The sequence below is a fragment of the Danio rerio genome, chromosome 1, assembly GCF_049306965.1.
Source record: "Danio rerio strain Tuebingen ecotype United States chromosome 1, GRCz12tu, whole genome shotgun sequence".
NCBI lineage: Eukaryota > Metazoa > Chordata > Actinopteri > Cypriniformes > Danionidae > Danio > Danio rerio.
In genome coordinates, this window is record NC_133176.1 from 42,980,001 (window position 1) to 43,007,941 (window position 27,941).

Sequence of the window (27,941 nt, forward strand, 5' to 3'; positions counted from 1 at the left end):
ATACTGTGAAAAAAGTCTTTGATCTGCTTTACATAATTTGGGAAATATTTATAAAAGAAAAAAAAATCAAAAGGGGGCTAATAACTCATGACTTCAAGTGTGTGTGTGTGTGTGTGTGTGTGTGTGTGTGTGTGTGTGTGTGTGTGTGTGTGTGTGTGTGTGTGTGTGTATTATTATATTTAATTATATATAATTTAAAAACTTGGTACCCCTACTCTAAATAAATATCCAGTCTACTTACCATCAACTGCTACTGAGGGAGGAGGAATATAAACTTTCCACAACTGCACATAATCTGTTAATTGCTAAACATCTAATTCTAACAAACTAACACCATATTGTTCCACAGTGCACAAACTTGGCACCCCTAATGCTATGTAGTGGAGTAAAACAAAAAAGTGGTTATTTTCCCACTTGGAATAGACAAGTGTGAAACATTCCTTTACCTGGGGTTTACGGCACTCTTTAGAATGACAATAGCCTCAGCTTCAGTTCAGTGTGGAAAATCCTTTTTTTTTTTACTATGATATGCATATATATGCACTGAATAATATTAGTATTGCTACATGTAAAATCATGTAACAATCATCAAATGAGTCCAATGTATTTTAGTAGAAATATTATAAAAGGTAAAGTCTCTTAAGATGTTCTCGATTATAACAGAGCAGGAGAACTGCCCTGAGAGAGAGGCGGCTGTAGGTGAACCGCCTGATGTGTGTGCAGTTGTTGAAGTAGCAACAGAGACCGAAGAACAGGCCACTCGGCCTCTCCAGGATTCTCATGTCTCGTCGTACAGTGGTAGGGTTCATTTTTGCATTCATCTCTAATGTCCTCAAATGCAACTGCACGTCTTTATGGGTTTTATTCTATACTTTGCCTCAACAGAGAGTGACACAGAGAGCACATACAGTGAAGAAGACTTAGTACAGGTATGAATGTACACGTTTTAAAATATTACTTTCCTTTTCATATTTTAATGACTTTTAGGTTGTGAAAAAGTCTTTTAAGTTTGTTCAATTTGTTAAACAAATACAAAAATTTAGTGGCCAGTTGTCATTTCTGTGCGGAGTTTGCATGTTCTCCCCATTTACGCAGCATCTGCTGCGTAAAAAAATATTCTGGAATAGTTGGCAGTTCATTCTGCTATGGGGATCTCTAATTAAATAGAGAGTAAGCCTAAGCAGAATGAATGAATGAAACTTGCTACCATTCTAAAGTTAAAGAGTACTTTTAACTTGTTTTATTCTGAAAATATGGATTGTGCTTGACAGTAATAGTAAACATATTTGATCATAATTGTAATTTTACCAAAAGATATTTGTTATAAAGCAATTTTTAACCATTCAAAAGTTTTTTAAAAAGATAATAATAAAAAAGTGGAAATTGATCATTTAAAAAGCAATTTTTATAATCAAAACTATTCCTTAAACTCTAGTATTTCTGTACTTTAAAATTGCATACTAAATGCATCTATAGACAGAATAAGACTTAAAGGGCACCTTTGGTGAAAATCATCTTTTGTAAGCTGTTTGGACAGAACTGTGTGTAGGTATAGTGTCCAGAGTCAAATTGAAGGTGATATAAAAACAATAAGTCTTATTTTTTTTTTCCTGACATTAAAATTTGATCCAAATCCCTCCTATTTTGAGGCCCACCACAACGTGACAGGAGTGCGGTTTCCCCTCCCAAAGAATTGACTGACAGTCATGTATTAACATGTTTATGTAGTAACACGTATAATCATATCAACAACAAGACGGCGTGCACGAAGCAACCGGGATCAAAAGATCTGTTTAGCGCTCTGTGATCATCAATCATCATCAAATGTGATCAAGAATAAGTTTTACAAGTTTAAAACGTTTTTAAAAGTGTATGTTTGTAATGAATTGCCACAATTTTACCGTCTTTATCATCACCACATGTCAGTACATTTATAACAGAAGGCGCTTCAATCCTGGTTTGTGGACTTTAAATCAGGTTTATCTTGTACATTAACATAACGAGAATCCATGCAGCAGTAGATGTTAACATGCATCCAGTCACATTTGCCGTGCAAATTTAAACACGAGTGTGTGTGTACGTGTTTTTGTGACATATCAGGACACAAATCTTTATAATGACATGGGTATGACACAGGTATTACAAAAAGGAGGTGAAATATGTGGACATTGGGGATGTCCTCATTTCTCAAAAAGCTTATAAGTTCCACAGGATGAGTTTAATCAGAGAGTAAAGCTGCACACTGTCTCCTGTGATGGTTGGGTTTAGTGGTAGGGTGGGGTGAGGGCAATACAATATACGGTTTAAACAGTATAAAATGAATGGAAACCTATGTTTTGTACCCATTTTTCACAAAAACAAACGTGTGTGTGTGAACTTTGTAACAACATTTTGTGACTCATCGGTGAAACTCCACAGCACATACATCAAATAATCATTGGGAAAGTTCTTACTGTAGTACTTCTCTCAAACGTTACGTGACATCTGCTTGGTTCATGTCTGTCAATGTGCTGTTTATTTGACGCAGCCAATGATTCAGACCCCGTTTACACTAATGTGTTTTCATTTTAAAACACATAAGTTTTGCTACGGTTACGCCATCCGTCCACACTACGCCGGAGTTCTCGAGCGCCGAAAAAAGAGCGTTTTGAAAACGCTGCAGAGGCCGTTTTCATTCTGAAACGCTGCTGCTCCGTCTTAGTGTGGATGAGGAAAAACGGAGACATCTGAAAACGGAGGCAGGACTGCTGAGATCCGCTATCTGATTAGGGTTTTTATGTCATTGCCTTCGTCACTGTATCCTTCCCTTATTCGTCAAGCCTCTATCACATGACTATAACGCTACCAGAAGACAGTACTGTAAACAACAACATGAGCACAGAAATGGGAGCGTTGTTTGCACTATTGTCTGTTTTAGGCGCCATTGTGCAGTTATTTATTTGTTAAGTTTAGTAACAACTGGACCTCGTTGTCTGTCCACAAAAATACCTCTCTTTCTTTCTTTGTCATCGCGTTTAATGTTCAACCGGCGTTTGTTGACTAACAATAAGCAAATGCCGAGTGAGACGCATGCATTCTGTTTATACCAGAACGCACATGCCCAGAGTGCGCGAACGGTCAAGTGATATACTTTTTTGGTGGCGTAGTGTGGACAGAGATATGTTCAAAGACGCTCGGTAAAACGCTAGTGAGAACGCGGGTTGTTTTTGATCTAAAACGCCATTTTAAAACTAAAACACACTCTGACAGGCACGTGGGAACAGTGGGCGGGGAGAACTAGCATTAAAGGCACAGGCAACAAAAACAGCTACAAAGTGTTTAAAGCAGAAAATCTCAAAGTTCTAAAAGGAACTATAAACAATGTGGTAGATGTTTTAAGCTGAAACTTTACACACACATTCTGGAGCCACAAAAGGTCTTAAATCTTGAAAAAGGTGTCAAATAGGTGCCCTTTAAATTATTTAATAAAAAAAACAGGAGTATACATAGACATGTAAAGTAGAAATATCCATGATCTCATTAAACCACACTTATCAACTGTTTTCTCTCCCTTCAGCTTCCTCAGGACCTGTCTTTAAAATCTTCACAAAAATCATCATGCGCTTCTGTGTTAAGGATCCCGCCATCAGCTCAGTCCTCACCAAACACACTATTCACATCAGTAAAAACGAATTTTAAAATAACCAGCTCCAGAGAAGACTCGCCCCTAGTTGCTTATAACACTCCTCCATGGTTTTCTTGCCTGTTCAATTTCCGTAATGTCACAGATGGAGAACCATCGAGCCCAGCCCTCACTCCAGATCTCACCAGCAGCACAACTTCTCAGGCAAGTGCGACATCTAAAGCTGTGGACCTCTCTGTTGCAAAACACGACACGACACTACAGTGAAGACAGCTGAAACATACAACATGCTGCTGCTCACCTGATACACTTACGGCTAATAATTCAGCATTAATCAAGTGCTCCTAGGTGCTAAAACAATCTTGTTGATGTTCAGCTTAAAAACCAAACTAGCTGTCTGAATCCGTTATATTAGGTAATTCTATTTCAGAATTATTCAGCAACACACTACCTCATTTTCAGAATTGTATCAAGTCTACCTCACAGATGTGACAGTTGATAACAGGGTTGTCAGTGTAAGCTAGGAATGCTGCAGCATTGGGAGAACACGAGTTTGCATTAGAGTAACATTTACTTGTGGACAGCCAATGTAACTAAATGATCAAAAATTCAATAGAATAGGAGAATTCTTGAGATGCTTTTCTAAAGCACAAAGTTGAGATCAGAGTTTGCAAGAGATGCTTAAAGAGTTAGTTTAGGGTGTCCAAACTCTGTCCTAGAGGGCCGGTCCTGCAAAGTTTAGTTCCAACCCTAATCAGACACAGCTAATCAAGCTCTTACTAGGCTTTCTAGAAACATCTTTGCTGGTGTGTTGAGGCAAGTTGGAGCTAAAATCTCTAGGACTGAGTTTGGACACCCCTGGTTTAGGATAATTATGTTCTTAATTACTCACCCTCATGTAGTTCCAATGCCTTGAGACTTTCAGAACACAAATTGAGATATTTTAGATCGTTAGTCTTGAACTCAATTCCTGGAGGGCCGCAGCTCTGCACAGTTTTGCTCCATTCCTAATCAAATACAACTGATCCAAATAATTGAGGTGTTCATGAATCTTTTGAACACCTCGATTATTTGGATCAGCTGTGTTTGGTAGGGTTGGAGCGAAACTGTGCAGAGCTGCGGCCCTCCAGGAATTGAGATTGAGACCATGTTATAGATGAAACCTAAGAGCTTTCTGATCATGGACAACAATGGGCCTGAGATGTTCAAAGTCCAGAAAAGGAACCAAAACTTTTCAAAAATTTAATCTGTGACCACATGAAGCTCCAAAAACACTGTTAAAAACACTGTTTGCCTGAGTTTTCCGGAGGGTGTGTTTACCACAGTCAATATGATGCTTGCATGATGCAGCACGTTGTTTTGCCTGTAGAAAATGTGCAACCCTGACATGTCGTTACGAGAAGACGATGGAAAACAAAGTAGTTTTTACAAATTGTTTGGCACACAAAAGAGTATTTGGAGTATTTGTGATTACAGCATAGATCTCAAACTCAGTTCCTGGAGGGCCGCAGCTCTGCACAGTTTTGCTCCAACCCTTATCAAACACAGCTGATCCAAATAATCAGTGTTCAAGAGTCATGAACACCTTCATTATTTGGATCAGCTGTTTGATAAGGGTTGGAGCAGAGTTGTGGCCCTCCAGGAATTGAATTTGAGACCTATGTTATGGATAAAACCTGAGAGCTCTCAGACCCTCGATAGACAACAATGGTCCTGAGATGTTCAAAGTCTAGAAAAGGAACCAAAAACGTTTTTAAAAAATAATGTGACTTCAGTGGTTCATCTGTGATCATATGAAGGTCCAAGAACACTTTTGTGCCCCAAAAACACTGTAAAAAGACTTTGTTTGCCTGAGTCTTCCTGAGGGTGCGTATTTACTAAAGTACCCTGACATGTCATTAGAAGACAAAGGCAAACAAATTAGTTTTTACAAATTGTTTGGCACACATAGCTTTTGGAGCTTTAGGTGATTACAGCATAGGTAATCTAGCTCAATTCCGGAAGGGCCGCAGCTTTGCACAATTTTGCTCCAACCTGATCAAACACAGGTGATTCAAATAATCGAGGTGCTCAAGAGTCATGAACACCTTTATTAGTTGGATTAGCTGTGTTTGATCAGGGTTGAAGCTAAACTTTGCAGAGCTCTTACAGTTTAACCACACTGAGGTCTTATGGAGTGTTTATATATATATATATATATATATATATATATATATATATATATATATATATATATATATATATATATATATATATGTTCCTTTTGGACATTCTACAGATGATAAAGGAGCTCTTATATTTATATATAAAATAATTTGTGTTCCGAAGATAAACGGAGGTCTCAGGGAATTGGAACCACATGAGGGTAATTAGCAAGAATTTTATTTTTTAGGGTGAACTAACCATTTAAGGCAGTGGTGTTTAAACTTGGTCCTGTAGGACTGATGTCTTGCTGAGTTTAGCTTGTGTCAACACACCTGCCAGGACGTATCTAGTACATAGGTCTCAAACTCAATTACTGGAGAGCCGGAGCTCTGCAAAGTTTTGCTCAAACACAGCTAATCCAACTAATGAAGGTGTTCAAGACTCTTTGGATCAGCTGCGTTTGATAGGATTGGAGCAAAACTGTGCAGAGCTGCGGCTCTCCAGGAATTGAGATTGAGACCCATGTTCTAGTATATCTAGTAAGAGCTTGATTAGCTGCTTCACCTGAAGTGTTTGATTAGGGTTGGAGCTCAACTCTTCAGGACATTAGCCCTCCAGGATGAGTTTGGACACCCCTGTTTTAAGGGATTCTGTGTATGTTCATATAAAATTGTCTCTCTTTTTGTTATTGTATTACTAAACTGTCTGCTTAGGGATGTTTTACAGTTTTACTTGAAGTTGAGCTCTCCTGTGTCAGTGGGGCTAGAAATACTTGAATAGAGATGCTTAACAGATTAGAGTTGTGTATTATCTTTACAAAGCGACTTCTTTTTGTTTTAATGAGTTTGAAATGTATTTTTACAGTCATAATGAATGAATACAGCAGAGATTTAAAAGCAAATATAAAAACAGGTTTATTGTAGTGTCATAAAGATAAAAAAAAACACATTACACAATACAAAATCTTTTCAACACATTTGTTTTAGGACTAAAACAGTGGTTTAAAGTGTTAGTAGTGGTAATAGTTAAGAAAAACGTTCAGTCCAAAAGCATGTCACTTTGGTTGCTGCATCTTAAATGATTTTACAATAGGTGGAAGATGAAAGTCAATGTTTTACAAGTATAGAGTGCATGTGTGCGTGTGTGTGGTGGCCTAAATGGTAAATTGCTTGGTTTTCTTCATGTCATTTGCTTTGTTTTCTATTATTTAATTTTCACTACACAATGCTAGTGGTGAACAAGTTCATGTTATTAATGGCGCACTACATAAGACAAAACTTTGTACATCTATAACCAGCTTATAATAATTGCTGAACTCAAAGTTTGCTTCACTGAATTGAGAACATTTAAATATACAAAATCTCAATCACATGTGGCTTCTCAAATTCTGTGAACACAGATGAAGTAAGATTGTACATTGTTGCACTTGACAGTAAATCACAGTTGAAGCTCTGCTGTTAGTTCTTTCTGTAGAAATTAGAATTGCATACAGACTGGCTTTTACAACCAAACAAATGTTGAAATAGTTTTTTAAAAAAACCACAAGTAACTGAGGTTGTAAAAAGAAGTCATCCCCCTTACTTCATTTTTAGGGATTTGAAATGCTGGGTGATCCAGACTACTGGTCTGGATGATGTAAAGAGAAACTTTTGTTACTTCTCAAAGTACGGCAAATAAAAAAACTTGAATCCTCTTCGTCCCCGAACTGCACAGCTTATATAGATCACATGATAGACTGAAAAAAATGAAGAGCACAGGGTTAAGTTGTTTTTCCTCTACATTTTTTTGTTATTTTTATTATTATATAAAAGCATATAAGAAATTCAAGGTGCAATATCAAGGTATCTGTTGCACAATTAAGAAAGTGGAAAAAGAAAAATGAAACAAATAATGGAAGAATGATTAATGCGCAGAAATAAAAACTCAATCATAATAGAAATTCACATGTAAAGATCAAACAAACAAGAATAGGAATAAATAAATAAATGTACAATACAGAATAAAAACCACAAAACACATTTCATCTAGAATTGGCTTTTCTCAAAGTATTCTAAGCTCCAAGATTTTACAGATATATACAGTTGAAGTCAGAATTATTCGCCCCCTTTTAAGTTTTTCTTTTCATATTTCCCAAATGATGTTTAACAGAGCAAGGAAATTTTCACAGTATGTCTGATAATAGTTTTTCTTCTGGAGAAAGTCTTTTGTTTTATTTTGGCTACAATAAAAGCAGTTTTTTTTTAACACCATTTTAGGGACAAAATTAGGACTGCTTTAAGCTATATTTTTTCTCAACTGTCTACAGAACAAACTACTGTTATACAATAACTTGCTTAATTACCCTAACCTGCCTAGTTAAGGCTGTATAGGAGAGTCTTGAAAAATATCTAGTCAAATATTATTTACTGTCATCATGGCAAAGATCAAATAAATCAGTTATTAGAGATGAGTTATTAAAACTATTATGTTTAGTAATGTGTTGAGAAAATCTTCTCTCCGTTAAACAGAAATTGGGGAAAAAATTATTTTCTAATTATTTTGGGGGGGGCTAATAATTCTGACCTCAACTGTGTGTGTATATATATATATATATATATATATATAGATAGATAGATAGATTTTATTAAAAATGCTAATTTTATCTTTTCAAATTTGAGTTAGGTTAAAAACACACTGATGATAATCGAAAGTAGGCCTGCACAATATGGGAAAAAACAAACTTTGCAATATTTTCTTCTGCGATAAAAAATTGCGATTTGAATACAATTTGACTAGATTTGTTGAATATCTATTTGGAAAGAATTTATGATTTTAGATTGATTGGGATAATTCTGTAGAAACAATCAACAAGCATTAATTCAATAAAGAAAATAAGATACCAATTAAATAAGCAGCGTTTTCAGCGAGTCGATCTCTATTCAGGTATGCAGTAATTGAATAATCAAATGTAAAATAATAATCCTTATAGTCTTTGTTTAAAATAGTTATTAATTTGTCAAAGTTACAAATGGTATAATCTCCCAGGCTTCAAAAAACAATTGAAAAATGGTCAATTATAATCCAAATTGAACATTGCATATACTTGCGACGTGACTATTGCCAATGATCATATTGCGATATCGATGTGAATTGATATATTGTGCAGCCCTAATCAAAAGTATCATTTACTCAACTTGCCATACACAGTAGTGCGGTATTGTTTTTTAAATCAACATTTTTAAAATGAAAACACTCATCCAGACTGCTGTTTTTTACTTTCAGAAAACCGATCTAGCCTAAAATGCATTAGTGACCATTCATTTACGCTTACTATGCATGTGCATATTTTGTCGGCATCTACACTAACTAGCTGTCTACTGGTGGTGTAATGGTCACATGAGAGGAGCTTAATTAATCAGGGAACAATACACAATAATCCAGACGATCAGTCAGAGCGACTTTGGCTTGAATTTCAGTCTGTCTATGTCTGTTTAGGAATTAAAACAGGGTCAAAGATGATGCTGGAGTAGTAGATGATAAATGTAGCAGTAACAAACTGCATGCATTTTAAACTGAAAATGCATGGGTGTAAAGGTGTGTTTAGTACACAAAAGATGATATTTAGAAGAATGTTGGAAAACAGTCGCTATTAACAACCATAGTAGATAATTATTAACTACCTGACAAAAGTCTTGCCTATCCAAGTTTTAGGAACAACCAATAATAATTTGACTTCTACTTGATCATTTGGTATCAGAAGTGGCTTTTATGAAAGGTAAAGGCTCTAGATTATGCTTATTTCACCCAAATAAAACATGATCATGCCTTGATCTTTAATCATTTAATTTGGACATAATGTCCAGTATAGAATATAAAGTCATGGTGCAGTGGAGCAAGAATTAATATTGTGTATAACTCCCATGAGGTTGGAGGACTGCATCCATACATCTCTGCAATGACTCAAATCACTTATTAATAAAGTCATCTGGAATGGCAAAGAAAGCGTTCTTGCAGGACTCCCAGAGTTCATTAAGATTCTTTGGATTCATATTCACTGCCTCCTCCATCTTACCCCAGACATGCTCAATAATATTTATGTCTGGTGACTGGGCTGGCCAATCCTGGAGCAACTTGACCTTGTTTGATTTTAGGAACTTTGATGTGGAGGCTGAAGTATGAGAATGAGCGCTATCCTGCTGGAGAATTTGCCCTCTCCTGCTGTTTGTAATGTAATAGGCAGCACAAATGTCTTCATACCTCAGGCTGTTGATGATGCCATCCACTCTGCAGATCTCTCGCATACTGAATGTAAACCCAAACCATGATTTTTCCTTCACCAAACTTGACTGATTTCTGTGAAGCTCTTGGGTTCACGCGGGTTCCAATAGGTCTTCTGCAGTATTTGTAATGCAGTTCGACAGATGACCAGAAATCTAACTTCTGCCACTTTTCCAAATGATCAACAAGAAATCAAGTTACTATTTGTTGCTCTTACAACTGGGATCAATGACAAGACGTTTGTCAGGTAGTGTTATAGGAGTCAATGGCTACAAGTGGCTAGAAATATCTTCTTTTGTGTTCAAACAGGTATGGAACAAGTGGAAGATGAGTAAATGATGTCAAGTTTGATTTTTCGGTGAACGATCCCTTTAAAAATGCTGTTTGTGTAAAGTCCATTTTCTGTGGGAACATCTCTTGACTGCATTATACAGTAACAGACAGTTTATAACACAATATCTAAGGTACAAAATCCATTACTGATACACACTAAAACAAAGTTGGCTCCATAAAATAAAACCAATTGGATCTTACCACCAGGAATGAAGAGGAGAAATCCAGGAACAAAGAAAATTGCACTCGAAACACCTAAAAAGGAGCATTAATATAAGCATTACTTAAATGGCATTACATTATGATTATTCTCTTATAAAATTGACATGAAACTGGTTATTTAGGGTGTGTTCAAACTTTGGGAGGTTTGGTTTGATTTAAATAAACTTCATGTAAACAAGTATGAATCTGCCATCCGGACCTTGGTGAGTAACAAACAAGTGGGCCAAGACCACTCAATAAGTGGGTCTCTGTCCACTTACAGATGAGGTCTGGTGCCAGTCAACTGATATATGAACACAGTATAGACAAAAGACATCTAAACAAACTAAAAACAGCACATGATGTAACAAGATATGACCATAAAAGTCAGAATACGATTTTTTCTTGCCATAATTCCAATGCTGTCTATTGTCAGGTGCAGTAAAGAAATTGCTGCTGCTGTTTTGAGTCTTAAAGGGATAGGTCACCCAAAAAATAAAAATCTACTTGCCCTCAAGCTGTTTCATTCCTTTTGGGTTTCCTTTTTTAGTTCAACATGAAATATTTTGAAAACTGTAACCATTGACTTTCATAGATGGAAAAACAAATACTATGGAAGTCAATGGTTACAGGTTTCCAACATTTAAAATATATATATTTTCTGTTCAACAACTCATAAAGGTTTGGAACAAGCGAAGGTTGAGTAAAGGATGACAGAAGATTCAGTTTTGGGTGATTAATCCCTTTTTTATAAGTCACAACATGAAATGATCATGACATGTATTAAGTTACAATAAATACGTTTAGATCAGCAATGTTTTAGATGTTCAGTTCCATTGCAAAATATTTGTCATTTTTAAAAACATTATTTTTTTTTCTTCAGTTTTGATCTTAAGAATGAGAGTAAACATTATGCAAACCAGAAACAATTGTTTGTTTGTTTTTTTTGTCCAAACCAAATGTGAATGCACCCTAAAGACACTTTCACACAGAGTATAAAAGTACGAGGCGAAGACGCTTTTGAATCAAAAAAATAGATTCCTATGAAGCTATTCACACCAGCCGCGATCAGTCATGGCAGAATGTATGGATTTTTCCAATTATATGAGGCATCTTTCATCCTCTTTCATGAACACATAAAGAAATGGAGTTGTAGACAGGCAAGGAAAGCCCAGACAGCAGCTGAAATCTTTTAGTAGTTTTTCGGCAGCTCTGCCCTTCGTCAGTTTGAGCACATTTTGAGCTTTGGATCATGTGCCAAATTTGCAGTTACACTTTTGGCAAGATTGGTGAAATTTTCCGTAAGAAAAAAAAGCATGCCAAGCATTTGTCATTTTTGATATCCAAAAAACAAAGAGCAATCTAATAAAAGTTACAGTGACTGGAAAAATGGCAGTGAAAATGGGATTCAGTTTAATAGATTATTAAAGTCATGTCAAGTATGGTAGATAGTTTGTGTTTGTGGTTTTAAATTTTTATTTTTATTTTTGTATATTGAGCGGTGTATGAGGTTAAAGGGAGCGTTCATACACAAACAATAATTCTGTCATCACTTGTTTAAGACATTCTTCATAATATCTTCTTTTGCATTCAACAGAAAAAAAGAAGCTCATAAGGGCTTGAAAACAATAGACGAGTAAATGACGAGTAAACTTTCAACTTTGAGTGAACTATCCCTTTAATGTACAATTAGAATAGGATACAAATGGAAGGGGGCAAATGGCATGGTTGTGGTTAGTAGTCATTTGCCATAGGAGAACAGTAGTTTCATATTCAGTGTGAAGCCTCACAGTAGCACTCAGTACGGGCCTTTATGTCTGAAACTGCAGACTGACTTTTAAGGCATGCAGAGCACTGATTTATTAACTGCATAACATGTGCGCATAGGTTTGTGTGCTAAAGCAATCTTGTTTATATCTCATCTGTATTTAGAGCCATTATCTCTGACAGCGCTTACCTGCGTGAGGGTTTAACTGTATGACAATGCCTGTAAAGATCAAAGCTGATAGGAAAGAGGCACAGAGAGGGGGGGAAGAAAGATAATACATTTACTAAGCAGCTGACGATCACATCTGAATTCACCATCTGTGCTTAAGATCACAGTTGACAGCAAGATAAATACAGACAGCACTTTACAAGTCAGACACAAACAACACCTTCCCCCCCGAGATCTCGACTACTTGTTATGATCAAGAGGGATGAAAGTCTTACCAACTCCAGTGATTAACAGGAGGAATGAGGCGAGAACCACTCGTCTGTTCTTCTTCACTAGTGGGTGAGACGTCCACCTGAGAACAATCCACATGCAATAAATAATGAGAAATGGAACAAATATCACATGATTTAAATGAAGGCGACCTGAGAGATTTAATTAACTTCAGCTTAAAAATCTCATGCTGAAGATTATGAATAGAGATTGTTACCCGCAGCAGTGAGCAGACAGCTGTGTGACTGAGCTGAGTGTGCTGAATGACCACTGAGAGCTGCAGTAGGACAAAGTAGCAGGATCACTGCAAAACACAAAATAATGACAGTTGAAGATAAAATGACTAGCAAACAGCAGGTAAAATGAATATTGAACCATTTTTCACCATGTTATTCCTTAGAAAATATTCTAACAACTAGAGTAATTATGCATACAAAGAAAACAAAACTTAATTAGTTTAGAAATGAAGTTATGTTAAATAAAATGAAATGACACAGGGGAAAAGTATTGAACACATGAAGAAAGGGAGGTGTAGAAAGGCATGGAAAGCCCAGACGGCAGCTGAAGTTTTTCAGTAGTTATTCAGAAGCCCTGCCCCTCGACAGTGTAAATGAATATTCTCTGCTTCAGTCTCAATACCTAGATGATGAAGATGAAACCAGGGTGGATGTTTTAGCAAGACACTCAGTCTAAATACAGCCAAGGAAACTCTCAAATGGTTTCAGAAAAGAAAAGAAAGCTGCTAGAATGGCTCAGCTTATTCAAATCCAATAGAAAATAAGAACTGAAAATCAGATTTGATAGACCAGAGCTTAATTTGTGCCGGATCCAGCACCTCATTGTACCGATCACACTTTTCCGCGACTCCCCCCTCTTCACTTTCCCAAAGCTCCTCACTATTGTCCACAACGCGCAAATACTCCATTACCACTCCTTCTCTCTGGTAACATGCCAGATCCGTTAAGCTGATCTGTTCCGGGACCTCACAATTTACAAATTAAGCACTGGATGAGACCCACAGAACTATTCTCCATGTCTAGAAGCTGTCATTACTAAAAAAACAAAATCCTTGTTCACAACGTATAAAATACATTTCAGTTCAGTACTTTCTCTTTGTGTCTCTTCATTGCACCAAAAAGGAAATCCATACAGATTTTTCTTATTGTATGTTTGGATTGTTGTGTTTTTGTTTTTACCAAATCTGGGTCAATTTCATGTCAACAGCTCCTTTAGAATTAGAAATTACCAGGACAAATTATGACGCTTTTATTAGTAACAGAGAGAGTTTTCACAGTTTTCATCTGGAGAAAGTCTTATTTCTTTTAGTTCGATTGGAATAAAAAAAATACAAAAAAAAATTATTTTAAAGATCTATGTTATTAGACCCCTTATATTTTTTTGTTTTTCGATTGGCTACAGAATAAAACACTGCTGTTCAATGATTTATCTTAATAATCTAACTTATCCAGTTAACCTAATTAACTTTAAGCCCATTACTATAGTATCTTGCGAAATAACTAGGAAAATATTGTTCACCCTCATTAAGGCAAAGACAGAAAATAAAACAGGTTTAAACCCCATTAGGTTTAAAAATCTCTCCGTTAAACAGCACTTTAGAAGTATTTGAAAATTATTTTAATTGCATGAGGGCTAATTATTCAATCATTAGCTACAGTATATATATGATCACACACACGTAAGGAAAGACATTTGCCTATTCAAAGCTATTTGTACATAAAATATTTCATTTTTTTTCTTTTCATTTTCTTTTAATTACTAATTTAATGACTTGTTTGTTTGGCAAATCTGTCACTTGTTGTTTTCTGAATGAAACAATTGTGGAAAATGAAAATGCTGGAATAAAATGTATTTTTAAAAAAGTTGTTGGCGTCACAGTGTTTTAATATTTGCATGTACAACCTTGCATTTCTTACAAGAAAAATGTGTAATAAAAAAAATGTGTAAATTATGTATAGGAGCAGATTTGTAAACCAACATTTTAATCAAGTGTAACCTGTAGAAACTTAATGTAGTACAGTAACAGTAGATTTTAAGTTTATCAGCTTCACGGGTCATTTTATGGCACATACAACATCAACATTTTAAAAAATACAACAAATAAAATTTAATAAAATTCCACAAATATTGAGAATACAACATTTTGTGATATTTAATTACTAATAAAAAAGCTTTTAAAAAATATATGGGTCCACTTGAAATATACTTGTCATTTTAATCAGTGTAATTATTTGTGTTATTATTTGTTTCATCTCTGTCTATTGCATAATTTAATTTAATAATGTTGTATTGGTTATTTTTATGATAAGTGTATGATTTTCATCATTTGTTAATTTCTTTTTTTATATAAAGATCCAATATATATTACAAAAAACGTATTAAAAAACTTAAAAATACTTAACTAAATAAAAGAATAGTTTTTTAACAGTACTGTATTTGTTTATCTTTTGTACTCCTTAAAAGTAAAAAAAATAAAATAATAAAAATATATTGAGATCAAAATTGGGCAGATAAGGAAAATATAAAAAAATATATTTTATTCATTCATTTATTTTATTTTCGGCTTAGTTCCTTTATTAATCAGCGGTCGCCACCACGGAATGAACCGCCAACTTATCCAGCGTATGTTTTATGCAGCGGATGCCGCAAACCAACACCGGGAACAAAAGATATGTATTAATGTAATAACCTCGATAACAATGATATTAAATATTGAACAACTTAGCTGGGTATTTAACTATTACTCCATATAACAATTTAGTATATTTTTTCTTAGAATATATTTAACATATTTTTGAGATGAATATGCAACCTGCTTCAACATTTACTTTGCAAGAATTTAGAAAGCCTGATCAAGCAATGTAGTGTTTAATAATGACAAGATAAATCCATCAACACTGACAATTCCAAATCATTTTACTGATTTGTTACACTGACTTTATTTATTAATAACTTTATTATTATTAACTATTTTAGTGCATCCCATCATTTATTTTGTACAATATATCACAGTTATTTCATTCAAAGCTAAAACCTTCAAATAAATAGTGTGAATGGCCAAACCTGATTTTGAAGAAGTTATTGAAAGAGGAGTTCACAGTGCCACCCAAAGCATCTTCATTTTCCAGGTTCTGTGGGTGAAAGCAAAATAATACATCACACATTTTCCCATAAAAGATTCTAAAAGATAAATTGACATAAGTGAAAACACCAACCTGATATTTCAGATTGCTGTGTTCAGGAGTGCCGGCAGATCCAGAAGGATGACTTTGTGTTTTGGTAAAAGAAAGAGGTCCAAATGTCATCTCTCCGCTGCCGTCTTTCTCTCTGCCCTTCCACTCCCCCGCATCCTCTTCAGGCACCACACCTTCCTCCTCCCCCTCCAGGACGAACGCGTCATCGATTGTGAACTGTGTCCCCATTGCTACTGGCCCTCAGACGCTGACTAGATGTTAAGTGGAAAGCACTGCAAAGATCAGAGAAAATTTAGTTCTGGCATTAAGTTTTTTTATAATGCAGAACAGTGAACTGACTGCCCTTCGACAACATTTTATTTCTCTCAGAATCTCTTCATAGCATTCCCGAGTCTACACCATTTTATTCTTTATTATAGAAAATATATAGATGTTAACCTGAAATCTTCACCAGATGTCAGAAACAACCAAAGTAATGAAGTTAGGTATTAAACACATAAAGAAAGGGAGGTGTAGAAGCATGGAAAATCCAGACAGCAGCGGAAATCTTTCAGTAGTTATTAAGCAGCCCTGCCCCTCGTCAGTGTAAATGTATATTACTGTAGCTGCTTCATTTTGAATAACTACATTACTAGATTATGAAGATGAAACCAGGGTTGATGTTTTAGCAAGACACCAAACACAGCCAAGGAAACTCTCAAATGGTTTCAAAAAAGAAAAATAAAGCTGCTAAAATGGCTCAGCTTTTATAGCATTCCTTTTCATAGCATTCCCGAGCCTACCAAAAACTTTCAGGAAAGAAATGCAAGCTATATTTCTGGCTTTAAATCAGAGATGCACACTGTGGCTAATGGACAGACCTGTTCAAAGTCATTGGTCTACTAAATAAAAGGCAAAAAAGGTGTTTCATTGTTCTAAAATGTAAAATATATATTTTTTTATATTTATAAAGATCCCATTTATAATATGAATAAAAATATTATTCATCAGTGCTGTATTTATGCATTTATATTTTATTAATTTGAATCAAATCTGTATTTATTTGTGTTTAATCAAATGTATCTCTATTTAATAATTTAAAGATGTGTTCATTATTTTATTATAAGAGAATGATTTTCATACTTTTATACTTGTTTTTTGTATAATGATCAAATATGCATTATGAAAATTCAAATAAATAAATTAAAGAATATATTTTCAACAGTGGTGAATTTGTTTATCTTTTGTATTTATTTTAATCAATGTTGTACTTTTTTGAGTTTTAATCCATTTTGTCTTTATATATCTGTCTATTTAATGAAAAAGTTATTTAAATCATATTTTAAAATATTTATTTCAATAATAATAATTTTATGATAATGGATGATTTTCATACTTTTTATTTGTTAATTTGGACAACTACTACAACATTTGGTGAAAAAAAATCATAAACCATCATACTCTGTTTTAAACACTAACTATTAATCAATTCCACGCAAATGTCAACCGTGCAAAGCAAAAAAAAAAAAAAAGGTTTTCAGCATAATAGCAAAATCCTTTCTAGGTTTTTTTGTGTAGGCCTGTATTTTACAGTACTGCAAAAAGTCTCAAAAATGTCTGTCAATGTTTTCAAACTGTTACATTTGATTTACTAAATTCACACAAGTAGAAATTTCACATCCGTCACATCCATAATGAAGAGATGTCACATAACCAAGCTTTTTGCTCATAAATGCAAAAACGTCAAATAAAATATGAACAATCATGTTTGTTTTATAGAGAGCCAGCTATTATCCTTTCAATTAGCATGATTTATTTTGGGTTGTGCAGTTTCATTCACAGAATTTATACAAAGTATGTTGTATACTGTAAACTCGCTAACTTTTTTTGGTCACATCTATAACGCATGCTAAATACCCATATTTAAAATATAAAAAGTGTTTACGGAATAATATTTTTCTTATCCCATAACTAGGCCCACACGGAATCTGCACGTGTACAAATCTGCAGATTTCCACAGATTTTTAGCCCATCATTGAGTGTATCTATTTACTTTGTAATTTTACTTTTATTCAGTTTTTATATTAATTTCAGAAATATTATTGACTGATATGAAAATGTTCACATGATTTAATCACAATACAGTTTGAAAAGTGATATTTTATGTCCTTTATTAGATGTATTATATGACAGACTTAATTTGTTTACCAAATAAGTGGATCTAATTGGATTTGCATTGTTAACATTATATAAAAGTTAAAAAGGTATTATTTTTATTTTATACATTATGTTTTTAGTTATGATACATCCTAAAATAATTCCGCATAAATCTGCAGATTTGTATCAAAATTCTGTGCAGAAATAGCAAAAAATGTCTGCAGATTCTGTCTGGCCTTACCCACAACTCTGTGGTTAGTCGTTTAGGAAAATATAAACAGATGTTTCAATATAATGTTAACATGTACTTTCTGTCAATTTATATTTTGAGATTTTACTGCAAATGTCACATCCATAACACTGGAATTGCTCTATTTCAACCAGTGTTCATTCATACAACATCATAAGAGTAGGTTTAGTCGACTAAAACGAAAATGATTCAGAAGACTAAAATATGACTAAAACTAAAATGGAATTTTAGTGAAAAGACTAAGACTAAAACTAAATCAAAATTTGCTTTCAAAATTAACACTGATTAAAACTGTTAGCGTTTCAGCTCAAAACATGAAATCATTAAATCTTTGGTTGATCAATCTTATTTAACAGATGTTAAATCCTCAATTGATCATAAATATTTTGATTTAGATATCAAAATATTTGCTTTTATTATTTTTATTGAAATACGTTTTTTCAAAATCTCGCCTATTTCAGTACTGCATCCTGAATGGCCCTGGTGAAAACAGAAAAACTCTTTGGATTTGCTGTAAGGACAACTATTAGTTGTTTTATAACATTTAACAGATGTTAATTTATAATCTGATGAGGATAATGTAGGCTCAGATGTGGAAGAAAAGCCCTAGTATGACATAACAGTTGCCCTGAGGAAGCATGTGACTGACACACTCTTCCGCTTGTTCTTAACAACACAATGTTTGCATCCACCCTAAATATGTCTAGAAGCGTGTATCATATCTGCAATAACACAATAATAATCATACATCTATAATCCTGTGTTTCATGAACAACATCAGTTATTTTTATTTGACGCAAACGCTTTCTGCTTTAAATCTGAATACGTTTGTCTGAATAGTTAAAGAGACGAACATCCCGTTATCAACAGCAACAATAGCGCAAAATTACAAAGGAAGAATCTTCTACTCACTGTCCATTACTCTTGATCCTCATCAGTTACACGTACATCTGTATGCCATGGCTCGTGCGTCGCCTCTAGGGGACACAATATTAGTAAATCTGTTTAAAAGTATTATTTACTCGCCGGCGAAAAACTTTAACCTAAACTTTGCTAGGAACAGCTGCTTCTTTTTTTGTGGGTTGAGTCTAAACAGACAAAAGCACCAGTGGCGTCTTCAGCGACGCCTGGAGGATTGGAGGAGTCAGTGAGGTCAGTAAAACAAAGTCCCTTTCCTCCATAGTCTTTGGGTTAATGCTGCATATTGAAACAATATTTTAATGAGACAGGTATATTTATAGTTTTAACTGATATTTGCTTTTGTGTATTCCAATGTTTATAAGTTGTATTTAATACACATTATGCTTAATAGTGAAATTAATTTATTCATTTTTTTTCAGCTTAGTTCCGTCATTAATCTGGGGTCGCCACAGCAGAATGAACTCCCAAATTTTCAGCATGTTTTTACGCAGCGGATGCCCTTCCAGCTGCAACCCAACACTGGGAAACATGCATGCACACTCATACACTACAGACAACTCTGCCAACCCAATTCACCTATATTGCATGTCATTGGACGGTGGGGGAAACCGGAGCCACCGGAGGAAACCCACGCGAACGCAGGGAGAACATGCAAACTCCACACAGAATCTAACCAACTGACCCAGCTGGGATTCGAACCAGCGATTTTCTTGCTGTGAGGCGACAATGCTAACCACTGAGGCACTGTGTTGTGCATAAGCAAACTTGTCAAATCCATGTCTTTTGTTCTTAATTTAACAAGTTGTAAAAAGAACATAATAAAATTTACTGATAGGCCTACGGGTAAATTTGCTGGTTTAAGCTGGTTTCTTGCTAGTCATGTGATGGTCCGAAAAGGGTATTGACCAGCACATGACTGTGCAAAGAACCAATTTAAACCATTACCCATGGTTCAAAACCAAGCGGCAACCTCCCGCTCTCCCTCAGGAAGCCAATACGGAAGTAACTAAAACTGCAATTCATCTGAAATTCCGCTAGTCCTGGCCGCTCCTGGCTCCAAAACAGAGCAAATTTCAATTGAGCCCACTGTTAGAATGGCCAACTTTACAGCAGAAAAAAAGGTGTTTACAGCCTGGTACAAAAAAAGATTTTGGTTAATACAGCTAATATTACCCTTCATGACAACTGTGAGGGGGGTGAATTTTTTTATAACTCATCCGTTTCCTTTATATTAAGTTATATTAAGTTTGCATAATTAAGGGAGTGGCCACTTGAGTGACAGTTAGGTCTCGTTGGTCGCCGTCACGTCACCTCAGCTGAATCCTGCAGATTAGCCACTGAACTCGGCATATTTATCGTATTTCTGTGTTGTTTTATGTGGCTTTACACACTCAACTGCCTTTTGGACTTGTTACCTACAATTATTTGATGGAATGTCATGCTGAGTGCATTTAATTGTGCTCACAAACCATTCACGTGGCCTCCGTTTCTTATGTGAGTAAAGTTATATACTTATATACCATCTCTATACATGTATGTGTTTTATTTAAGATCATTTATCGTTTATATTTATATTTAGAGCTGTAATGCACTTCAGAATCTGACAGATTGATTAGCTGTAGGCTCTAGATCAGTCATCTGAAGCGTTTATCACACAGTGTTATGCTGGATTTCATCAATAGTCCTGCATTTACTAACACAGACTATATCTGAAGTGTTTGGATGTAATTTGCGTTTTCCTCCTGTTGAAAAACGTCATAAGAACAATGTTTAGTGGCTCAATGTATTACAGCAGTGTTTTTAAAAGTCTAAACACTTTATTGATATAGTGTACAACCAAGCACAAGTGGTCAGAATACAAACGAGTCACGGGTGATAAAGTATTAAGCGTTCTCCCAAAGTAAAGTGTGTCTGAACCAGGTCCAAGCTAAATGCTAGCAGGTGTCTGTAGCTCCGCTCACTCTCCGCCTCTTTGCCCTTGTTTTTTTTTTTTTTTTTTTTTTTTTTTTTTTTTTTTTTTGCCTCTTTGCCCTTGTTTGGTATCCCGCCGTGGGTGTGATGACGCGTGACCAAAATGGCGACGGTTGGCCGCGCCTACTTGTGGCTTCTTTTGCGCTCTTCAGAAACCTATGGGTGACGTCACGGATACTACGTCCATATATTTTACAGTCTATGTTCAAAACTTAACCAGAAAATTCACACAGAGATTCAGTCTACTTTTTACTTAGCTACAAACAATATCGTTGGTAATTAACTTTTCACTTATCATTTTACAGTTTGATGAACTGTACACTGTCACTATTTGGAAACAATGTTGTCTGCTGTGGTTTTAAAATCATAATGCTAAGGGAAGACATTTCATGGTCATTTTTAGTTCATATGAAATATTTTACAATATATACAAAGCATCCATCTTTGATGGACTAAACAACAACCAGAGGCCAGGCATTCATTCATTCATTTTCCTTCGGCTTGGTCCCTTTATTCATCAGGTGTAGCCACATCAGAATGAACCACCAACTTATCCAGCATATGTTTTACACAGTGGGAGACAACACTGGGAAACATCCATACACACTTATTCACACACATACATACGGCCATTTTAGTTCATTCAATTCCCCTACTGCATGTGTTTGGAGTGTGTGGGAAACCACAGCACCTGGAGGAAACCCACGTGGACACAAGAACAACATGCTAACTCCACGCAGACATGACAACTGACCCAGCGACCTTAGCGCCATTAGGCCCTACTCTAGGGGTCACCAATCCCGTTCCTGGAGGTCCGGTGCCCTGCAGGGTTTAGCTCCAACTTCCCTCAACACACCTGTCTCTGTCTGGGTGTTTCAAGTATACCTAGTAAGACTTTGATTAGCTTGTTCAGGTGTGTTTGATTAGGGTTGGAGCTAAAATCTGCAGGACACCGGCCCTTCAGGAACAAGTTTGGTCATCTCTGCCCTACTTCTTTTTCTTTAAAAAATGAATATATTTTATTCATTAAATAAATATTTGCAATTTCTAAAAATATATTTACCACCTGTCCTCTATGCAAATGAAGGGATAATTCTACGCTAAATAAGTTTGTCATTTGCAAGTAGGCCTTTCAGCACACAAATCACACAAAATTTATTTTGAGAAATAACGTTAATAGGTCTCTTTTTTACACTTCATTAATTGCACACCTTACAGAAGTTGTTATAGCCAGGTTACCTGTTTAAATGAAAAGCTTTTTCAATCTGAATCTTTTCTCCGTATTGCAGAACTGTAATATATCCATTCTGTAAGTTGTTGTGCGCTGTTTGTCCACTAGGTGGTGGCAAGATATAATCTAGACTAGAAACTCTCGAATGTAATACATTTCGGTTAAATAGACATGCCTCATGACAAGCAACCATGACGGTTATCTGTGAAGCCCTACAATTCCTGGTATGTTAAATTAATACTACTCAGTTTTTTAAATTCTGAATCAAAATATGTTTTTAAGACAATATTTGGACATCGAATGCTCATTGTATGAAGTGATAGTCTACAATATAGATCACAAGTAACATTTGGTAAATCGTTTTCTAACAACTATGAGCATTGTTTAAAGTCATTTAATATTGGTCAGTGTCTGTTAATAAAAATACAGTCGTTTATTGATAATATCCAGTCCAAACTATAGCTTTATGCTAGCAAACTACATTAGCATTTATTGTTTATTCATGTAAACCACAGGTGAAAACTCTGTTTCTGGAGGGCCGCCCGCAGTCCTGCACAGTTTAGTAACAACCCTAATTAAACACACCTGATTTAACTAATTGAGTCCCTCAGGTTTGTTTTAAACCTACACTGCAAAACTTAAAGGTAACTCAAACCGTTTGAGAAAACCGATTGTAACAAACCATTTAAGTTCAAAAACCTAATGAGTAACGTTACTGTGAACCTAATCTATTTGAGTAAATGAAGCAATTTGAGCACAGTAAAACCCGATAAATGAAGAGAACTCAAACCAACTGAGTACTGTAAAAGTCAGTAAATTAAGGCAACTCAAACTTTTTGAGGAAACAGATTGCTATAAACCATGAGTTAAAAAACTAGTCTATATGAGTACTGTGAACTTACTCCATTTAAGTTGAAGTAGATATTTAATTAACTGATTACCTTCAACATCGAGGTCAAAACTCTTCAAATGAGAACAATTAACTTTCAGTCAATTTTGAGTTAACAACACTAATTTAATTTGATAAGGTTGACCATTGGGTTTTACAGTGTACAGGTAAGTGTGTTGAGGCAGGGTTGGAACTAAACTGTGCATGGCTGCAACCCTCCAGGAACTTAGATTGTAAGTTCTGATGTAAACTGTTGTAAACTGTCTGATGTAAAATTCTGATGTAAACTGTTAAGCAAAGGAAGCTTTAAGCATCCAGGCACATGTGACTAAAAATTGCATGACAGTGCACTGCACAGGCTTTGTCCAACATAAAATCCAGAAGAATCACTTTTCTGCATGTCAACTGTTGTAAAATGTGTAAACGATAACAGAGAAATGCTTTACAGTTGATTCTGACCAAGTCAGCATCCAAATGTTTAAGTGCCAGCCAGATAGCCTACTCGCATGTCACCATCTTAAGATATGCCAAAGTTTTGAAGACACAAGACATTTAAAACATATAACCAAACATGTTATTTTATTGTCTGAAAAAGTAACACAATCTCCCAACTGGGTTTATCACATACACTACCACAACGATGAAACACCATTACTACACAAATAGGGACTTCTTTTCAAATATTATAGACATTACAAAAAGATCCCTCATATCTTTCAGTATTCTTTTGAAGTTATACTAAGCATGGCAGATTGATTTCATTTACAGTATGATACTGTACACTGTCACCATTTAGAAACAATGTTGTCTGACGTGGTTCTAAAATCCATAATGTTAAGGGAAGACATTTCATGGTCATTTTTATTTCATATGAAATATTTTACAATATAAACAAAGCATCCGTCTTGGATGGACTTAACAGCAACCAGAGGCCAGGCATTTCAGTGCAAACGTTTTTTTGTTTTTGTTTTGTTTTTTTTACAAGGCAGTCTTGGCTGCATTACTCCCTTTAGTCTATCAAAAACTAATGTGATTAAAAAAATAAAAAGAAAGAAATGATTACCTGATGAAGGAGGGGGCTTCAAATCAAAACGAATGTGACAGACACCCAAAATGCATCCTCTTACAAAGCCTTGCCAAGTAAAGGAAGTGATGTGTTTGTCAGTATTCAAATTCTCCAGAGTTGTATCGATAACTAAAGCGCAATGTACTTGTGTTGAGTAAAGCTCTGTTGAAATGATTCGAAAAGCATCTATTTATAGAGCAGATGCTGTGAGGTGCTTGCTCTGTCTCTGATGTCTAGCAATGATATAAAATTATCATTTAATATACGAGGCTCGTCTTTCCTCAATCTTCATTCCACCTCCAACTACAGGGTCTAAGAGGCTGTTTGGACCCTAACCGCTGACCTCTCACATATTAGGTGGGAATGTGAAAACAATACTTCAGATATCAGTATTGCCATAAAGTGATGAAGTACTTTTGACTGGAGTTTGCCTGGAGTTTATCATATAAAGCATAGTCCCTTGATTGATCTCCATCTTGATGCATTTTTAACAAACTGGGCCTGAAATCATAAAGCAGATAAAGAAATACCCACGTGAAGGGGGACAGCAGACAACTCAAAATGGCGTCATACACAAAACATAAAACTGGAAATGTTTCATTGATGTGGTGCCAGACAGATTTATACACAACTTGCAAATAAGTAAAAGACACTTCTGTCGAAAAACTGAGAAGAAAAAAAAATAGAGTTGAGTTGAAACTACAGCACTTAATACTGATTACTTTAGAATAAGTCCTCTTAGTTACAGTGTCCGCCGCTCCTTGTCAACATTCACAGAGAAGAGGCTGATAGCGCTGTGTTCCACAGGCAAAGAATCCAAATCTGTACACGTCCCTACCTTGTTGTTACACAGGTGGTGGAGGTAGCTAGTTATGTGCATGTATGTGGGGGTGTAGGGTAGTTTGCATGGCTGTGTATGTGTGTGTCTGTGGAAAAATAGTTGGGAGTGAGCTGAAAGTGGTTTAACGTCTTTGATTCAAACACAACCAGAAGTCCCATTGGAGGATATCCACCTGAACACATCGCCGAGCAGTGGATCTGTGAAGGTTATGGCCAATGAGACAAATTAAATGAAAGGTAAAAAGGGAGAAGAAGAAATCACCACATGGTAAATTGCAGTAATAGATGTGACTTTTTCTCAGGGATACGACTGGTGCATTCTTAAGATGCTACACCAAACAGTTAAAGCCATAGTCCAAATGTTCAAAGCAAGAATTTTAATGTTTAATTCAATCTGGGAATAGGGGCTTTTGCTCATAGTCGTGAGCCTTATACCACACGGCAGGTCAAAATCTGATTTTCATCTCTGACATTTTGAACAGTGGAGAAAATTATTCGTACATAATTTCATTGAATCAGTTGTTCTAACCTAAAATAAGCATTTATTGATACGGCTGGGGAGGAATGTGAATATACATGTAATGTGTTGATTTTGAACCATTTCGTTCCATTTAGGTTTGAGTACTGACCGAAACCAGCTCAATTCCCAAGGAAAACAGTGATGCAAAAACAAAATAAAACACCATAGCGGTCTGGATTCAACTCAAGTAAGAAAATCTTTGAAAATAAAGGTTTCTCAAAGCAGCAAAAGGGCAGAGTCTCTGAATTCCACAGGCCCAAAGGAAGAGAACTGTATGAGCTTTCCTCGGAGTGTCGTGGATGTTTTAGACGCAACACCAGTCATTCCCACCATTGCGATTTCCAACATCCTCCTCCTCCTTTTGTGACAACAAACAGAGCCATCAAGCTACACAGAAGACAAGCATGACATCCACAAGAGTCCTGGTTCATGAGACTAGGTTTCCGATTCACACTGGCGTAAAACACACACCTGTTTTTATTTCAAAAGGGAATAACGTCATTAAAACAATTCAGAATTGACCCTAATGTTTGTCCACAGAGAGCAAGAGTTTTATTCCCTTCAGAAACAAAGATTGGTGAAACCATCCACAGAAACATGATTACAGACTGACCAATGTTTTTACCTCTTCTTAGGAGAGTTAACTATTCATGACCTGAGATTAATTATGAACCTTAATGAAACGTCAAGGTGCATACAAAGTAATTGTATGCGACATAAGTTTGGGTAAAAAAAAAGCAAGAAAAGAAAATCTTTTAATTTCAGAAGGAGATCATATTTTTCTCACTAATTCAGCATGTGTTGTTTCAATAAGCACGTGAGCATGACTCTTATTTTACCAATGTATCTAACAGTGCCATGACAAATGGGTTTATTTTTAGGAATATTAACAGATTTATGAATCATGATCGTTTTAACTTTGTACTGCATACAAATATCACAAATCTTGAATACCTTTGACCTGCACATCAGCATCGATTTCTTAATGCGTGCAAACGTAATCCATTGGCTGCATGATCTCATTGGCTCGTAATCTGTGACTGATGAAAACAATATACTTCTGAAAACAAAACATTGTTAAATTAGCAGTTACTTCAAGCCTATTATGAAAATAACTGTTGATTCGACTGAAGAATTTCCTGATTAATTGCGTGTTAAGGTAAATCCTATGATGAGAAATTTCCTCTTCCATTTCTTCCCTTATTTTTTATTTTCTTTTTTTTTTTTTTTTGCAGTGACCTTTGATGCTGTAGGAACAGTCTCTGGAAGCCATGCCTGTGGGTTTAACAGTCCCCATGTAGTTGAGGTGCTTGATGGAGGGAGTTATCCAACCCTCCTGCACTTAGGCACCCCATCATTGCAAATCACCTAGACCCTACGTCAACCCAGACGGGCCCATGTCAGACGCTGGTGATGGAGGCAAGGCAGTTGGGGGATTTCTGCAGTTTCTCAGGTTGTGTTGTGGGGGGCTCTGGGATTGCACGGAAGCTGAATGGAGGGCCGATGCTGGTGGTGCCCATGTGGCCTGGACTTAGTGCCGGATTCTGTCTCCGGTTGCTCTCCACTATGCTTGAGGTGTTGGATGCCAGGCTCTCCCGTGTGCTGAGAAAACAAGGTAGGTAAGAAAATCACCATCAATGTATAATTTGATATAACAAATGTAAAAATATAAAAAATTATATACTTAATAGAATACAATATATAAAATAATACACAAATAAGGATGTCTCTTTATATATAACAGTATATTTCACAGCATGTACAGTGCTCAGCATATATGAGTATAACCCTCACAAATCTCTCTTTTAAATTCATATTTTTAATAGGAAGCTTTACAATATTATATTTGTGCATATACATTAGATTAGTCAGTACTGAAGCCAAATCTAAAGCTTCTCTAGCAAAATAACTTACAATAACGGTCCAAAAACTAGTACACCAAAATGTATATGTTAAAGAAAAATATTAAATACAAATTTTAAAAAGGGGAAAAATCAAAAGAAGCAAAATAAAATGAAAAATTAGTTGAAATTTTGAAGGTTATAATTTTTGTTTCAGTATTTTGCTTGAATTTAATTAAATTATCTTTTAATTTCTTATATGTTTGGTGACAAAAATATTATTTTCAATAAATATATGTT

General features: G+C 35.4%; 4 protein-coding genes across 27 annotated transcripts in view; 2 read left to right on the forward strand and 2 right to left on the reverse strand.

The window, feature by feature from the left end:
• Window positions 1-13,211, forward strand: part of irf2a (interferon regulatory factor 2a) — a 29,141-nt gene extending 15,930 nt beyond the window's left edge. For 2 of the 7 annotated variants that reach the window (XM_073914973.1, XM_073915011.1), the window contains exons 7-10: window positions 664-798; window positions 886-929; window positions 3,557-3,826; window positions 10,334-13,211. In XM_073914973.1, the coding sequence (XP_073771074.1) occupies window positions 664-798; window positions 886-929; window positions 3,557-3,826; window positions 10,334-10,363 (479 nt within the window). In that variant the 3' untranslated portion in view covers window positions 10,364-13,211. 7 annotated transcript variants of the gene reach the window in all.
• tmem134 (transmembrane protein 134) lies at window positions 6,657-19,433 on the reverse strand. Of its 2 annotated transcripts, NM_200369.1 has the most exon segments (8): window positions 6,657-7,502; window positions 10,559-10,612; window positions 12,516-12,560; window positions 12,770-12,846; window positions 12,982-13,068; window positions 15,846-15,913; window positions 15,998-16,248; window positions 19,275-19,329. In NM_200369.1, coding segments are annotated over 7 exon segments (621 nt in total). In that variant the 5' UTR covers window positions 16,205-16,248; window positions 19,275-19,329; the 3' UTR covers window positions 6,657-7,419.
• Window positions 19,434-20,544: 1,111 nt separating this feature from the next.
• Window positions 20,545-27,941, forward strand: part of sod3b (superoxide dismutase 3, extracellular b) — a 92,180-nt gene continuing 84,783 nt past the window's right edge. For 5 of the 16 annotated variants that reach the window (XR_012407284.1, XR_012407301.1, XR_012407295.1 and 2 more), the window contains exons 1-2: window positions 20,557-20,777; window positions 27,036-27,415. The gene's annotated coding sequence lies outside the window, so the exon portion shown is untranslated. Of the gene's footprint in view, window positions 20,778-22,613; window positions 22,710-25,430; window positions 25,518-25,895; window positions 25,988-27,035; window positions 27,416-27,941 lie in introns of those variants that run through there. The other 11 variants (XR_012407296.1, XR_012407299.1, XR_012407305.1 and 8 more) reach the window with 6 other exon arrangements.
• stox2a (storkhead box 2a) overlaps window positions 23,937-27,941 on the reverse strand; it is a 74,483-nt gene continuing 70,478 nt past the window's right edge. For both annotated transcript variants that reach the window (XM_001922863.9, XM_005160006.6), the window contains exon 4: window positions 23,937-27,402. In XM_001922863.9, coding sequence (XP_001922898.4) covers window positions 27,201-27,402 — 202 coding nt within the window. In that variant the 3' untranslated portion in view covers window positions 23,937-27,200. The remainder of the gene's footprint in view (window positions 27,403-27,941) is intronic.

What these genes read in the sequence shown, in the direction of transcription:
- tmem134 (XM_073922229.1), bottom strand. Translation starts at nt 16,204, where the DNA reads ATGGGGACACAGTTCACAATCGATGACGCGTTCGTCCTGGAGGGGGAG. An exon ending in ACAGCAATCTGAAATATCAG is followed by an intron (nt 15,914 to 15,997) that starts GTTGGTGTTTTC and finishes TTTCACCCACAG; the next exon opens with AACCTGGAAAATGAAGATGC. An exon ending in AATAACTTCTTCAAAATCAG is followed by an intron (nt 13,069 to 15,845) that starts GTTTGGCCATTC and finishes TGTGTTTTGCAG; the next exon opens with TGATCCTGCTACTTTGTCCT.